This window comes from Lissotriton helveticus, chromosome 5_1 (genome assembly GCF_964261635.1).
Source record: "Lissotriton helveticus chromosome 5_1, aLisHel1.1, whole genome shotgun sequence".
NCBI classification, from domain to species: Eukaryota; Metazoa; Chordata; class Amphibia; order Caudata; family Salamandridae; genus Lissotriton; species Lissotriton helveticus.
Genome location: NC_136065.1, coordinates 97,581,546 through 97,596,547, shown reverse-complemented (window position 1 = coordinate 97,596,547; position 15,002 = coordinate 97,581,546). Strand labels below are relative to the sequence as shown.

Below are 15,002 nucleotides of genomic sequence, written 5' to 3'. Positions count from 1 at the left end.
CGTTGCTGGCTCACTGCCTCCCCCCTGTGATTTCATGTTAGACTCAGTGCTTTTTTCTATGGCCCTGCCAGATCGGATGATTTTGGCCCTTATCAAGGAGGCCCCAACCTTTCTACAACCCAGAACAACCAGCGGTATTGTTGCATGGTTGTTACCATTCCAGATAACCACAACTGATCGGAATAGCACCACGCCACCACAGGACATGGCTTCAGAAAGTACAATTCTCCCTGGCCGTGCCACCACATTCAGATCGGTATGTACAGAATTCGCGCTTGGACTTCACTCTCACTTCTCTCCCTTCTCTCCCTTCTCCCCCTTCTCCCTCCCTGTTTTTAGGTCTCGGACATTTAGGACATTTATTGAGTGGCTTTTAAAAGTACCACCAGAGGCTTTTGACGGCCACCAGCTTGCGGTTACGCGCGCAAGCGCGCAGCCGCCAGCTTTCAGCGCCTGATCGAGATCAGTTTCACTTTTGCGTGCACACAACTCCCGCTTCTCCCCCTCCCCACCACAAATCACCTCTTGAGGCCCCTAGTGCGCGCGTGCGGCCAACTTTTGCCTCTCTGTGTTGCCTGCTCGGCTTGAACGCTCCTCCCCCTCCCCACCATAGAGCGCGTTTCGCTGCCGCGCGTTTTAACCAGTAAACAGGCAATCTAGAAAAAGACTTGTACCCTTATGAATCCCAGAAATTGCCACCTTAATTCCATACCTTGAATGGAAATGGTATTCAGGCCAAACAGGGCCCAAGCAGTTAGGATTCCAATGCTCAGGCTGCACATCCGCAATGCAACACAAATTGGTGTTACTCAGCACTACCTCAGCTGCTATGCTTCCAGGGGCAGCGCAATGCCATAATCGTTCTCAAAATGTACTTCCAGTCAAGACAGCCGGCATGGTGAGTCAGCGTTCTCGCCTCTTGTGGTGCCCGTTATCTTTCTGGAACATTGCATCACGTTCATTTTGATTTATTGTCGCCCACCGATGCAACATCTTTTAGCCCAGCCTCTCACGGTAGCTTGCCCCTGAACACTGACCGGTTTAGAGATGATGTAGACCCCGCTGCTCAGGTCTTGTCTTTGTTCCACAGCTGCCGTTTCGTGCGCAATTGTGATCTCCTCCGACCTCTATCCGCAATACTACGAGCCACGGCAAGCAGCGGCAACATTTGCAATTCATAACATAGTAACTCAGGCCGGTTCTCCAGCGGATGAGCTATGACTTCCGGAGAATTAAACCTCTTCTGGGACAGAAGTGGGTGGATGTCTGGTCTTTTTGGGGGCGGGACATGTTGTTTGTTAACCCAATTGAAAGGCGATCAGCTGAGCTCTTCCTAATTCCGCCTCTTAGGTTGCCAATCGGTTTCAAAACAACTTCCTGGTTAGCGTCCCCGCCTTCTCAAGTTATAGTTTTCTGAAAGTCTGAAGAGAAGCAGAAGTGACAGATCGGATGTTTAAGATCACGTTTAGAGTTAAGTGCCATGCTGGATAATCTCTTAGTTGATATATATCATAACATACACAGAGTTGCTGATACGTTTCTATTTCCTCTTCACTGTTATTTACGACTGCAGCCAAGGAATTACCCGCAAATGGCCAATTGGAAGTGCTAAGCGACTACCCTGTTCTTTTTTACAATCAAGCTGCTTGCATGTGCGAGCAAGCATTGGCAAAGCCAATATGTCACGCATACTCCGCGGGAGCTATTGCCTTTGTCAATGTGTTTTAGCTATATTGTACAGCAGCGCAGCATGGTTGAAAGTAAAGGAAACAAGCATTGGCATAGCCAATAGGTCTCGCCTTTGGGACCTTATAAGTGTTTAGCCATGATGTTGTTGCACCAAGGATATTGTGCTGCATAACTAAATACTTAAAAGGTCCCAAAAGCGAGACCTTTTGGCTATGCCAATGCTTGTTCCCTCTTCTAATACTTGGAAGAAAACCAAAATAAATTTTACTGTTGGGGAAATCCCCACTGATCAGCCATCTTTGAAGGGTCTTTGACTGAGAGTGAATCACCATCATCAAAACTCGACCTCCACTCGTTGACTTCAGCATTTCATGTCTGCTGGGGGCTCTGCTGCTGATGGGGCCGCTACTCACACTCATCTCTGCAGGACAGAAAGGATGGCAGTTTAGAACCCTTTCTTTTCCCACGTGTGATTCATGTGCAGAGAAACTGAACACAGAAATGTCACCCCTGATTGGAAAGAGCAGAATGTTTACATCCCGCAGATGTCACGTGCAGCGTCATTCAGCTGCTGCACATTTACTATCTCACGTCCTCTGCGGGGCTTCCAATGCTTGTTTGTGAAGACTGGGGGTGTCCCAAACGTGCACCGCGTTCACTCTTTACTTGCACATATTTAATGCCTAGATTTTACTCGTGAGAAAGTGTCATTCAAAGAAAGGTCACACATTTGAAAGTAGAATGTCTCTCACAAGTTCACTGAAAAACTGAAAATATTAAACGAATAAGCAATCTGAAAACTTGGCAGGTATGTCGGGTATCCCAGCTGAGGAAGGTGCCAACCCTGGAGGTAAAGTCCAGGATCAGAAGAGTCAGCCCCGCCCCCTCCTGCTCTGTGACTGTAACATGAACCCGGAAGTCCCAGCGCACACAGATAGGGACAGACGCACAGACACCCACTGCACACAGAGAGAAATGAAACTTACCTTCACTTCCTGCAATCATGGCGGCAGCAGCTCAGCTCGGGAGCCTCAAGGAAGAGGCCACTTGTTCCATCTGTCTGGAATATTTTACTGATCCGGTGATTATTGATTGTGGACACAACTTCTGCCGCTCCTGCATCACCCAGAGCTGGGAGGGGAGAGATGGAAACTTCCCCTGTCCACAGTGCAGGGAAATATCTTCTGGGAAAAACCTCCGACCCAACAGGCAACTGAGGAACATGGTGGAATTTGCAAAACAGCTTCATCTGCCCCCCGTGAAGCCCCCGGAGGAGAATCTGTGCGAGAAACATGATGAGAAGCTGAGGCTGTTCTGTGCAGAGGATCAAAGGATGATATGCCTGGTCTGCCGGGAGTCCAAGGAGCATAAAACTCACTCAGTGACTCCTGTAGAGGAGGCTGCAGAGGAGCACAAGGTACGTCTGTGGGCGTTCAGGAAACACAAAGTCACCTGTAAAGGAGCACAAGGTGGGGGTTTTCTGGAACGACAAGTGAAGAGCACAAGGTATCAACCTGTGAAAATTCAGGGGTAAAAAAGTTGCATGGTGAGCCACACCAAGGGGCTGCCAGAGAGCACAAGCTAAGTGTGTGGCTGTCCATAGATCACGTCATCCTTTGTATAGCCAGGGTATGTGTTTGGATGTTTATGGATCATACTGCACCCGTGAGCTCCATAGAGGTATGTGCGAAGAGTGTATGTGGGTGTTCACGATTCACATTTGAAGGTACTCAGTAAGTTCCACAGAGGAGCACAAGGTATGTGTGAGGGTGTCCGGGGATCACAATTTAATTCACTCGTTAAGTTTTTAGGAAGATACAAAGTATGTTTTGCAGTGTTAAGGGATCAAAACTCACCACGTGGGTACCATAGATGGTTGTCGTGTAGTATTGCCTTAGCTCGGCAAGGAATACACAGGAAACCAGGTACCAGTTTACAGATCTTTATTACTATACATGCTCAGGGTACATCTTGCGTCCGTCCTCTTCGTCGTCCTGATCTCGAGTGTCCTCTTCCTGTCCGCCCACAGGAAGTCGTGTCCAGTGACCTGGACGTTGCCCTGTGGCCTACAGGGTCCTAGTGCCCTGTGTTGGTGGTCGGGTCACCACATCTCCCCCTTTGTTGCAAACAGAATGTCTTTGTCCCATATGCAAGTCCTTGGCACAGGAGAGAGAGAGGGAGAGAGAGAGGGAGAGAGAGAGGGAGAGAGAGAGGGAGAGAGAGAGAGAGAGAGGGAGAGAGGGAGAGAGAGAGGGAGAGAGAGAGGGAGAGAGAGAGGGAGAGAGAGAGGGACAGAGAGAGAGAGAGAGAGAGAGAGAGGGAGAGAGAGAGAGAGAGAGAGAGAGAGAGAGAGAGAGAGAGAGAGAGTCTCTACATTTCTTCTAGTAGTCTTCTTGTCTTCTTGCACTCCCTCTTTGGTCTTTGTTCTCTGCTCTGTTCTTGTTCTCCGTTTTCCTGTTCTTGTCCTCCGTTTTCCTCTTTTGTTGGTATTGTCTCTCTTGTTGTCCCTTGCTCTCTGTCTTCTGTTGTTGTTGCACGTTCTTCTTCCTTCACTTTCAATTCCTTGAAGTGGGAGCTGTTTCTTGTTATTTTCCTGTTGTCAGAAGCTGCAGTCACCATTGACCCTTTCACGTCAGTCACAACCAGCGGGTCTCTTGAGAATGGACTGTCCGACTTTCTTTGTTGCTTCTGTCGCACTACCACCAGATCCCCTACAGTCAGCTGGTGTTCTGTTGCATTTCTCCTTTTGTCGGCATATTCTTTCATTCTTTTTTTCGCTTGGTGATCTCTGTCCGCAATGTCACTTCTGGTCGTATTTTCCGTTGCGTCTATCTGAGGTAACCTTGTTTTGCTCGATCTCCCCAGCACCAGCTCTGCTGGGCACTTGCCGGTGGAGCTGTGAGGGGTATTCCTGTAGTCTCTGAGCACTTGACACAGCGCTTGTCCAATAGATATCTGCGTCACTTTTGCCCGCATTATGGCTTTCTTGATGGTCCCCATGAATCGTTCTGCCATTCCATTGGCCTGTGGCCACAGAGGAGTTATTTTCCGATGCTTGATCCCCACCCTCGTCGCCAGTTGTCGTGTAGTATTGCCTTAGCTCGGCAAGGAATACACAGGAAACCAGGTACCAGTTTACAGATCTTTATTACTATACATGCTCAGGGTACATCTTGCGTCCGTCCTCTTCGTCGTCCTGATCTCGAGTGTCCTCTTCCTGTCCGCCCACAGGAAGTCGTGTCCAGTGACCTGGACGTTGCCCTGTGGCCTACAGGGTCCTAGTGCCCTGTGTTGGTGGTCGGGTCACCACAATGGTGATGGCCAAGATCACACAGTATGTGTGTATGTAGTGAGGAGTCACACGTACAGACACTCTGTGAGTCTCCCTGAGGATTACAAAATATATTTGTCGGCTTCAGGGATCAGAGGTTGTGCATTATGAGCCCCATAGAAGAGGCTGCAGAAGAGCACAAGATGTGTCTGTGGGTATTCAGAGATCACAATGAACCCTTTGGATCCCCCACAGAAGGCTGCCCTAAAGCACAAGGAGTGATTGTGGGGGGAGAGACCTATATAGGAAGCTGCAAAAGAGCACAGTGTGTTTGTCAGAGCTCTGAGATCACAGGCCGTTCACACTTTGAGCTACAGAGGATCAGAGGCGTGTGTGTGTGTGTTTTGGGATCTCAAGCAGTAATGAAAGGATTCAGTCTGGCGGTGCAGTGTGTCGTGCATGGGCTCACACAGTCGTCGGTTTCAGAAGACGCAATGCAGGGTGTGGCACATGGGCACACATGGTCATGGCACACAGCAGAAGAGTTGCCTTAATGCAGGGTGTAGCACATGGGCACACATGGCCATCAGACAAAGTAGGAGAGGTGCATTAATGCAGGGTGTGACATATGTGGTCACATGGTCATGGCACTCAGCAGACCTGGTGCATGAATGCAGTGTGTAGCAAGCAGGCTCTGATGGTCTTCATACGCTGCAGAATATGCATAAAAAGAGCTGCAGCAATGCACTGTGACACGCACAGGCTCACCAGGGCATTGGGGCTGATGACTCACAAGCAATGTGGGGTTCAACAGGCAAAAAGGAAAGTGCAGGGTCCAGGCGCTGGACTTACATGGTCATTGGACACAGAGTGAAGTTTTCCTGTAGCTTTGGCTGCTTGAAGCTCGATGGCTTTCGGGGATCCCTCACAGGATGAATGACCGTCGAGCCGGGCTGCGATCACAGGCTCCTGGTCTTGGGAAGCTCAGTGCCTCAGACCTCCTCGCCTCAAATTACTGAACACTGAACTGGCCTCTGGGTGATCAGTACAAGCCCCCCCCTGTCTCCCCCCTCTTCCCCTTGACCATCCGCCGGCAGCCCACCTCCTGAGTCCTGCCTCAGCAACAACAGAGTTTCTACCTCGTTCCTGGGGGTCCAGCGCCTCCATAAAAGGGAGACAGCCATCATTCTCGCCTCTGGTCTTCAGCGCTCTCTTCAGTAGAGGTCCTTCCTCTGCCCTGGAGGTCCAGCGCCTCCTGTAGAAGGGAGACGGCGATCATTCCCGTCTCTGGTCTTCAGCGTTCTCTTCAGTTGAGGTCCTTCCTCGGTCCTGGGGTCCAGCGCCTCCTGTTGAAGGGAGACGGCCATCATTCCCGTCTCTGGTCTTCAGCGTTCTCTTCAGTAGAGGTCCTTCCTCTGCCCTGGGGGTCCAGCGCCTCCTGTAGAAGGGAGACGGCCATCATTCCCGTCTCTGGTCTTCAGCGTTCTCTTCAGTCGAGGTCCTTCCTCGGTCCTGGGGTCCAGCGCCTCCTGTAGAAGGGAGACGGCCATCATTCCCGTCTCTGGTCTTCAGTGTTCTCTTCAGTAGAGGTCCTTCCTCTGTCCTGGGGTCTAGCGCCTCCTGTAGAAGGGAGACGGCCATCATTCCCGTCTCTGATCTTCCGCGTTCTCTTCAGTAGAGGTCCTTCCTGGGTCCTGGGGTTCCAGCGCCTCCTGTAGAAGGGATACAGCCATCATTCCCGCCTCTGGTCTTCAGCGTTCTCTTCAGTGCTGTGCAGAGCTCCCCTAAAGTTAAAATGGGACAGTTTATAGTCTGTGCTAGGATAGTTCGCTCCAATACAACTGTCCAGCCAGATTCATAGTTAGCCCCAGACATTTAGAGTGAACCAATTACATTTTTAGCGAACCACAAATGATCTCTACTGCCATCAGGATAGATATTCAGCCCAGGGGTTGTAATTGGCCCTAAAAACATTCTAATGGAGAGCGGGGGATGGAGAAGTGGGAAGAGCAATCAAAGGTGGGAAGGCTACAAAGAGAAGGGGGACTGTAGGCACTGACTACAGCTAAGACTATGATTCACTCTACTACAGAAAGCGTTTCACTCACACTGTGTCTCCCATTTCCGCACACGTGAGCCTCACCTCACATGTCCACAGGCACTGCATCCTATAGAACTGGGCCTGAAGGTTTCTGAGCCTGACAGCACAGTGAGGTCTTGCTAATCCCAATACAGCGCTGTAAAGATCTGTGCCAAAACATGTTTGTTGCGCATACAGTCAGATGGAGCCCAGATATGACATACTACACAGATTCAGAAGGTATTGTCAGTAAGTCTTCCCCACTCTTGAGTTTGAGGCAACATCTACCTACTACGGTATTCAGCTTCCACAAACTATAAGTTGTGTCATAGGCTGGTCATGGAAGGGGGTTCCACTCAAGTTAAAAGCAGTACCTCTGTGGGTGGACTTCAGTCTCGTACTTTGCTGGAGAGGAAGGAACACGCCAGATGTAAAGCACTTGTAAGTGGACCAGTGGTATGGGTTCCTGCACTAGGAGTTATTCCATGCCAGGATAGTAAAACAGAAGCAGCTCGTCACATGGACACTGTGCCAGAACCTTTGACCCTACAGTTCACTGTCTCAATCTGACTGCTGTCATCCTGCCTTTTCGAAATGGGGTCTCTAGTTGGCAGTGGTATGCACCCTGTTCAAGTAGGAACCCTCACTCTAGTCAGGGTAAGTTACACACTAGAAATAACCCCTGCTCACCCCCTGGTAGTTTGGCACCATGCATTCAGGCTTATCCTCAGAGGAAATGTGCAAAGTATGTGTACGCACACACAGTAACACAGTGAAAACATCACATAAAGACCCCACACCAGTTTAGAAAAATTGCCAATATTTTTCTGATTAAAACAAGACCATAACAACAAAAATCCCACATACACAAGTCAAGACATGAGTTTTCAATGATTAAATAAAGGTGCAGTACGTACAAAATCAAAGGTTGTGCTTGACCAGGACAAAGTACCTTAGATGCGTTCCAAATCAAAGATGATGTATGGCGTAGGGGAGGTCAGGCGCTGAAAAGGCAGGTGATTCATCCGTTCCTTACTGCTATGCAGGTCGTTTGCACCGTGATGCTCGGGATATTGAGTTGCACAGAGGAGGTGATGCGTTGCTATAGACAGATATATGTTGGTTCCTTAAGGTGGTGCATACTCATTGAGCAATCCACGTTCGGAAATGATGCGTGGTGCAGGGAAGGTGATGCGTTGTTTCCGAGCTTGATACCTTGGTTACTTCCTGCGTTGCTATGTCGATGAAGAAATCAGCGCTTAGGGTCGATGTACCAGTGATGCGCCGAAAGTCAATTCCACTTTGTTGAAGCAGGTGCTGTGTTTGAGTGGTGCGTCATGGACTGCGATGATGCTGTGCTCGAGACTCACACAGCGGTGTTTTTTTCAGAGGCGCTGCAGCAAAAATGTGGGGGCCTGCATTGTAAGTCAAGGTCATTGCTTCGAGTGGGTACCACCCTCCGGTGCAGGCAGTGGCAATGCGTCAAGTTTTGTGATGATGCACCGATTCTGAATGACGCTGGGAGTTAATGCGTTGATTTTTCTTCTTGTTGCATGGGAACTCGCTTCCAAGGGACCAGGAACTGGATTTGGCAGAAGAGCCCAGGTCCTGGTAAGTGGAGTCTTTGATGGCCCTCAAACTTCCAACAGGACTCGAGCTGAACTTAACACCTTGGAGAACCTTAGAAAGCAGGATGTAGAAAGCAGAGTACAGTCCTTTCACTCCCAGGACAGAAGCATCAAGCAGCAGGCCAGTTCAGCAAAGCAAACAGCAAAGTTGCAGTCCCTTCAGACAGCAATCCAGCTCTTCTTCTGAGCAGAGTGTCCTAAATCAAGATTAGTCCTGAGTATATGGTGTCATTGGTCCAGTACTTCTACCCATTTCAGCCTTTGAAATAGGCAAACTTCAATGAAAAGTCTTTGTAGTACACAAGACCCTTCCCGAAGTCCAGACAAACTACAGGGGTCAAAGCTTCTTTGTGTGAAGACAAGCACAGCCATATTCAGGTGTCAGTGTCAACTCTTCTCACCACTCTAGCTCAGGAAGACTCATCAACATGGTGATGGGCCATGGGATATGCAGAGCACATCTCAGCTCACTTTGTGTGACTGTCTAGAGTGAATGTAAAAACAGCTGAACTGTCATCCTGGCCCAGACGTGAGACAGACAGATTGGTTAAATTAAGAAAATGCCCACTTTCTAAATGTGCTCTAACAAGAGTGCAAAATCTTATCTAGATAATCTATACGTGCAGGTTTAATCGTGAATATTACATCAATTGAAATCAAAGCAATTTGAGCACACAATACACAATAACATATACGATAGTTATTTAGCCCCCAAAATGTCTTCTTTTATTGAGCTGATTTAAATCCATCCAAGATTAAGGAAACTTCAGATCATGAATAACAAAAATTTCTGATAAGATATTCTTGTAACTATTCACGGTTACCAATGCATTTGGGCGATCTGCTCTGTCCTTCATGTATTTTTTTATTTTTTTTGTAAATATTTTTTTAATGCAGCAAGGTAGGTGGTACAATCAAATCATTTGTACCATTGCCTTTGTCGTCTATTATAACTATTAATCTCCGGTATACGTGCCACACAGCCGTTTAGCTCACACCCCGGAGGTCGAGCGGCGCAACAGTAAATGAAATCTTGTGGAAGGAGATACAGCATGACTCTTTGGCACCCGGAGTCTGGGAAATGGCAGAGCTACTTTTCGGTTCTAACGGGCTCCCCCCCATGCGCAGTGTCCAGTAGGATCTGTAGCTCTTCTTCTTCAGTGCTGAACAACAATCCCCCGCCCGCTCAACTCTCTCAACCCCACCCAACCTCCTCCCCCCTCTAGAACTATCCCTCCTGCCCCTAACTCCGCCCCCCACCCCCCAGACATGCCAATGTATCGCCAGTGCGAATCCACATTCGCCCCGACCAATCCCGACCCGATGTAGACCATCAGGAGCAATCAACAAACATCTTGCAGTCAGCACCTAGGAAGTAGGGGAACTAGGAAGGGGGACTAGGTCCCCATCTCATCAGGTGGTTGGTCCGCCGGAGCAGGGCTACGCTCTGGGGCGTCCTCCTCGACCAGGTCTAAAAGTGTGAAGTCCAAGACCAACCCCTCCCACGCCCTGGCCCTCTCTAGAGCCGCTTCATTGTCTGCCCTGAGTGCAGATTGCATACGGAGCTCTCCCTCACACCGGGCCCACTTGAGAAACTCGACCTTCCACCTCTCCACCGCAGGGCCCTTATTCGCCTTCCATTGGGATGTTATGGCCCGCTTCGCTAGGAGTAGACCCAGGTCTAGGAACTTGCTAGTAATCTTGTTCTTCGATGTGTGTGGGAACCAGTGTAGGATGCAATGTGCCATGGTGTATTGCAAGTCTCTCTCCGTAACCTCCTTCAGGATGTCCACTACCTCCCGCCAAAAGGAACCCAATTCTGGGCAGGACCAGAACATGTGCTGGAAATCAGCCAAGTCCGCCGGACATCGCGGACAGGCCGCCGGGTGGGCTGGGAAATATGTATGCAGTTTGTCAGGGGTCAGGTAGGCCCTGTGTAGGACATAGAGGTGCACCAGCTGAAATCTAGCGTTGCGCATCCCGTTGCGGACCCGTGCCACTATGCCGTTCCTCGCCTCCTCAGGGATCTCCGTCAACAAGTCCGCCTCCCATTTCGCCTTCAGGTTCAGCAGTGGGGTAACCGTCTCCAAGACCATGCGTCTGTATAGGCACGTGACCGCCTTGATCATCCCCGCCATCATCACCACGTACTGGCAGCCCAGAGACAGTGGCGGCTCCGTCATGCCCGACTTCCAGTGCCTGCGGATCGCCGTCGTTAGTGCCGCATGAAGGAGGAAGTCTCCCCCCCGCCAACACAAAGCGGTTTCTCAGAAGGTCAAAAGGCATCAGTACCCCGTCCTCATAGAGGTCCCCCATGGACGTGAGTCCTTGCAGCTCCCATCTTCCTAGTTCGTGCCACGAGCCCCCATGCGGTAGCGCCCCGCACAGCCTGAGCGGGATCTCAGGGGCATAAGGGATCGTAATACGGCCCCTCCGGCGATATCTATTCCAGCATTTCCGGGCCGTCGCAAATTCCTGAGTGAGGTGGAAATCTCCCATCGGGAGCCCCAGAACAATCCGGGAAAGCACTTGAACCGGGCCTGCCGGCTCCCCCAATCCATCCTCCCCTCTTCTGGCTCTCGCGACCCATTGCGTCAACCATTGTAGCTGTGCCGCAAGGTAGTATAGTTCGTAATCAGGCACCGCAAGCCCACCTCCCTCTCGGGGGCGGAGGAGCGTACTGTGTGCCACCCTGCGTCTGCCCGCCCCCCACAGAAAGCCGATGACCATCGACCTCAGCCGCCGGAAGTAGCTCGCCGGGATCCAGATCGGGAGGGTCCTGAAGAAATAAAGCAGCCGCGGCAGGGTCACCATCTTAAGAAGTGCCACTCTCCCCATTAGTGACAGTGGAAGCGTGCTCCAAAAGTCGAAGTTCTTCTTAGTGTGCCTAATCGCCGATCCAATATTGCCCTCAAGGATATCCGTCTTATCATGGAAGATCGAGGTCCCAAGGTAGCGCAGGCTCCTTTCTTCCCACGTCACCCCCTCCGTGGCCTGTGGACACGTTCTTCGCGGGCGGGCCGGGAACAGGTAGGACTTCGCCCAGTTTACCCGGAGGCCTGATACCCTGCTCAACGAGTGGAGGAGGGTTTTAGCTCCCCGCAGCGAGTCAGTGGAGTCCGCTAGGAACATCAGCAGGTCATCTGCATATAATGCGATGTGATGCACCTGCCCATAAACATCCAGCCACAAATATGCCCGACCCAGACGGGCTCGCGCCGCAAGGGGTTCGACGGCCATGGCGAACAATAGGGGGGAGAGAGGACACCCCTCGCGAGTGCCCCTGCCCACCGCACACATCTCAGAGATAACTCTCCCAGTTCTGACCCTCGCCGTCGCGTTCCGGTAGAGCAGCTCTGTCCAATCCACAAAGCCCTCCCCCATGCCCAGTGTACGCATGACATGGAAGAGATAGGGCCACTCCAGGCTGTCAAATGCCTTCTCCATGTCTACAGCAAACACCACCGCCTCATCTCCGTCATACGTGTCAGCCTCCAAAACATGTAGAAGCCGCCGAACGTTAAGCGCCGTGTTGCGGGCTGGGATGAAGCCAGACTGGTCTGCATGGATCAACCTGGACATATAGGGGAGCAAACGCGTCGCCAGTATTTTACTCAGAATTTTATAGTCCAGGTTGAGCATGGACAGGGGGCGATACGCCGTCCGGTCCCACGGTTGTTTGCCCGGTTTCAAAAGGGGGACTATGAGCGCTTCGCTAGTGGTCGTCGGCAGGTTGCCCAGTCGCTTCGCCTCATTGTAAAGACCCGTCAACCTGGGTGCCAGAAGGTCGATATAGGTGAGGTAAAACTCCGTTGGGAGCCCATCGGAGCCCGGCGTCTTGTTTCTTGCCATACCCTTGATGGCGACTCTCACCTCCCTCTCCTCAATTTTGTTCCCGAGTCGCTTCGCGTCCTCCTCCCCCAGCTCCGGCAAGTCTAACCCCTCCGTGAAGCTCTGGAAGTCTTCCACCGACGGCAGGACCCTGCTGCGGTATAGCTCCGTGTAGTAATCATACAGTACCTCATTAATCCCCCCTTGGTCAAACCACGCCACTCCCGAGTGGTCTCTGATCTCAAGGATGACTGAGCTCCGGCGAGCCGGATTGGCCAGCCAGGCCAAAAGAGCTCCCGACTTATCGCGCTCCGAGTGTGCACGTGTGAGGTAGGCCTTGTAGTCGAAGCACCGGAGGCGCTCTACCGTCGCCGCCACCACTTCCCGCGCCTCAAGTAGCTCCTCATGAGTGTCCGGCCGCTCCGGTCTTGCTCTTTCCAGCTCTCGCAGCTTCTCGTCCCCCTTCGTGATGTCGTCTAGCAAGGTCCTCCTAACTCCTGACGCCGTCGCAATGCATTGCCCCCGCACCACCGACTTGAAGGCGTCCCATTCAATCGCGGCTGAGCCCGCGGAGCCCGCATTGACCTGGAAGTATGCCTCGATGTTCGAGGCTATAGTGGTACGGAAGAGCCGGTCGTCTAGTGCCTCCGGACGCAGCTTCCAGGCAGGTACTCGCGGGCGACACTGCGACCAGCGCAGATGCACAAGTAGCGGGTTATGATCGGAGATCGTGCGCGTGAGATATTCACTGTGGCACACCTCTGCATGCACGTCCTGGGAGCACAGGAAGGCATCAATGCGAACGTGGAGCTCGTGGAGAGCGGAGAAAAACGAGTAGTCTCTGTCCGACGGGTGGTTAGCCCTCCATGAGTCGACCAGACCCCATTGGCGTTGCCAAGCAGAGCGCGCAAGTGCTAGTTTGCCAGCTGGTGCGTTAGGCAAGGGGGGGTGCGATCTGTCCAGTGTAGTGTCAAGCACGCTATTAAAGTCCCCGCCAAGGAGCAGAGGCTCCACCAAAAACGGGGCCAGTTTGTTGGACAGCAGGGATAGAAATGCAGGTTGGTCAATGTTCGGGGCGTACAGGCAACCCAAGGAAAGGTCCCTCCCATCTAATTTACCCCGCACTATGACATACCGCCCCTCTGGGTCAATTAGTTGTTGAGTGCACTGGAAAGGAACACCCGCCCGTACCCAAATGGCCACCCCCCTAGCATATGCGGAGTAGCCAGTGTGGTAGATCTGCCCCCTCCATCTCCGTTGCAGTGCCTTCCCTTCTTTAGCTAGCAGATGTGTTTCCTGGAGGAAGGCGAAGTGAATGCCCCTTCTGACTAAATAGGAGTGGATCTTGTGTCGTCTGTGCACAGTATGCATCCCCCTAACATTCCATGTGAGACATTTGTAGCCTAGGTCGGGTCCCATTGTAGAGCCCATTGCACTTCATTCACACTCTCAGCGACCCCCCTGGCACGTCCGGGTCCCACCCCCATTCCCCCCCAAACTGAGCAAATAAACTTCCCCAACTCCCACACCCCAGGACAGACAACCAACGTGGAAACCCCATCCAAACTCAAGCAACGAAAGTGTACGTCAAGTGAATAGGGCTAGGGTGGCCAGTACGCCTACCCAAACAGGTCCGAAGCCCTCCGCCCCCGCCCCACCCCCCCTGTTACAGTCAGGAGGAATCCCCCCCTGCTCTACCCCCTCCACATCCCAGTGACGAGCCCCAGGAGGTCTCCGCTTCGCACTGCGTAGCGTCCGAAGGCAGCTCCCACCCACAGCCCAGTACCTTACAAATTTGTCCAACTGCTTGCCGTCCACCTCAGCCAAAGATGCCGTCCGCTGTTTGGGGAGTCACCACCGGCAGGTCCGTCTCCGAGAGCTCGTGTCCACTACTGGAGCCAGGACTGGGAACGCTGATCTTCGACTGCTCCGATGTGCCGCTGGCAGGGCTGGCGCCTCCCTGGCTGATGGCCGCCACCGCCAGCACCGCCTTAGCTCTTTCCTGCTGCCATCCCGACGGGGAACCAGATCTCCGCGGCGACGTCATCTCAGTAGAGAGCCTACCAGGCGAGGCCTCCGGAGGGGCGCCCACGTCCGGCTCCCCCCTGGTATCTAACCAGCTCCAAGCCTCCTGCGGTGTGTAGAAAAAGTGAGAACGTTCTCCAGCGATGACCCGCAATCGAGCCGGGAACAGCATAGCATAGGGCAGCTGCAGCGACCTCAGCTTCTGCTTGACCGCCAGGAAGGAGGCCCGTCGTCTTTGTACGTCTCTGGTGAAGTCCGGGAAGACCCTGACCCTGCTATTATCAATTCTCAGGTCCGGCAGGTCCCTGACCCTCCGGAGGATGTGATCTCTATCTCGAAAGTGCAGGAGGCGCATCACGATTGGTCGCGGCGGTTCTCCTGGCTTGGGAGGGCGCGCCGGGACCCTGTGGGCTCGCTCCAGGGCGAAAAACTGGGAGAGTCCCTCCGGAGCCACCTCGGCTCGCAGCCAGCCCTCCAG

General features: G+C 52.3%; 1 protein-coding gene across 1 annotated transcript in view; it reads left to right on the top strand.

Moving 5' to 3' along the window:
* Positions 1 to 2,603: 2,603 nt before the first annotated feature.
* Positions 2,604 to 15,002, top strand: part of LOC144754212 (E3 ubiquitin-protein ligase TRIM11-like) — a 154,703-nt gene continuing 142,304 nt past the window's right edge. Inside the window, exon 1 of the mRNA XM_078641798.1 lies at positions 2,604 to 3,106. Coding sequence (XP_078497924.1) covers positions 2,693 to 3,106 — 414 coding nt within the window. The 5' untranslated portion in view covers positions 2,604 to 2,692. The remainder of the gene's footprint in view (positions 3,107 to 15,002) is intronic.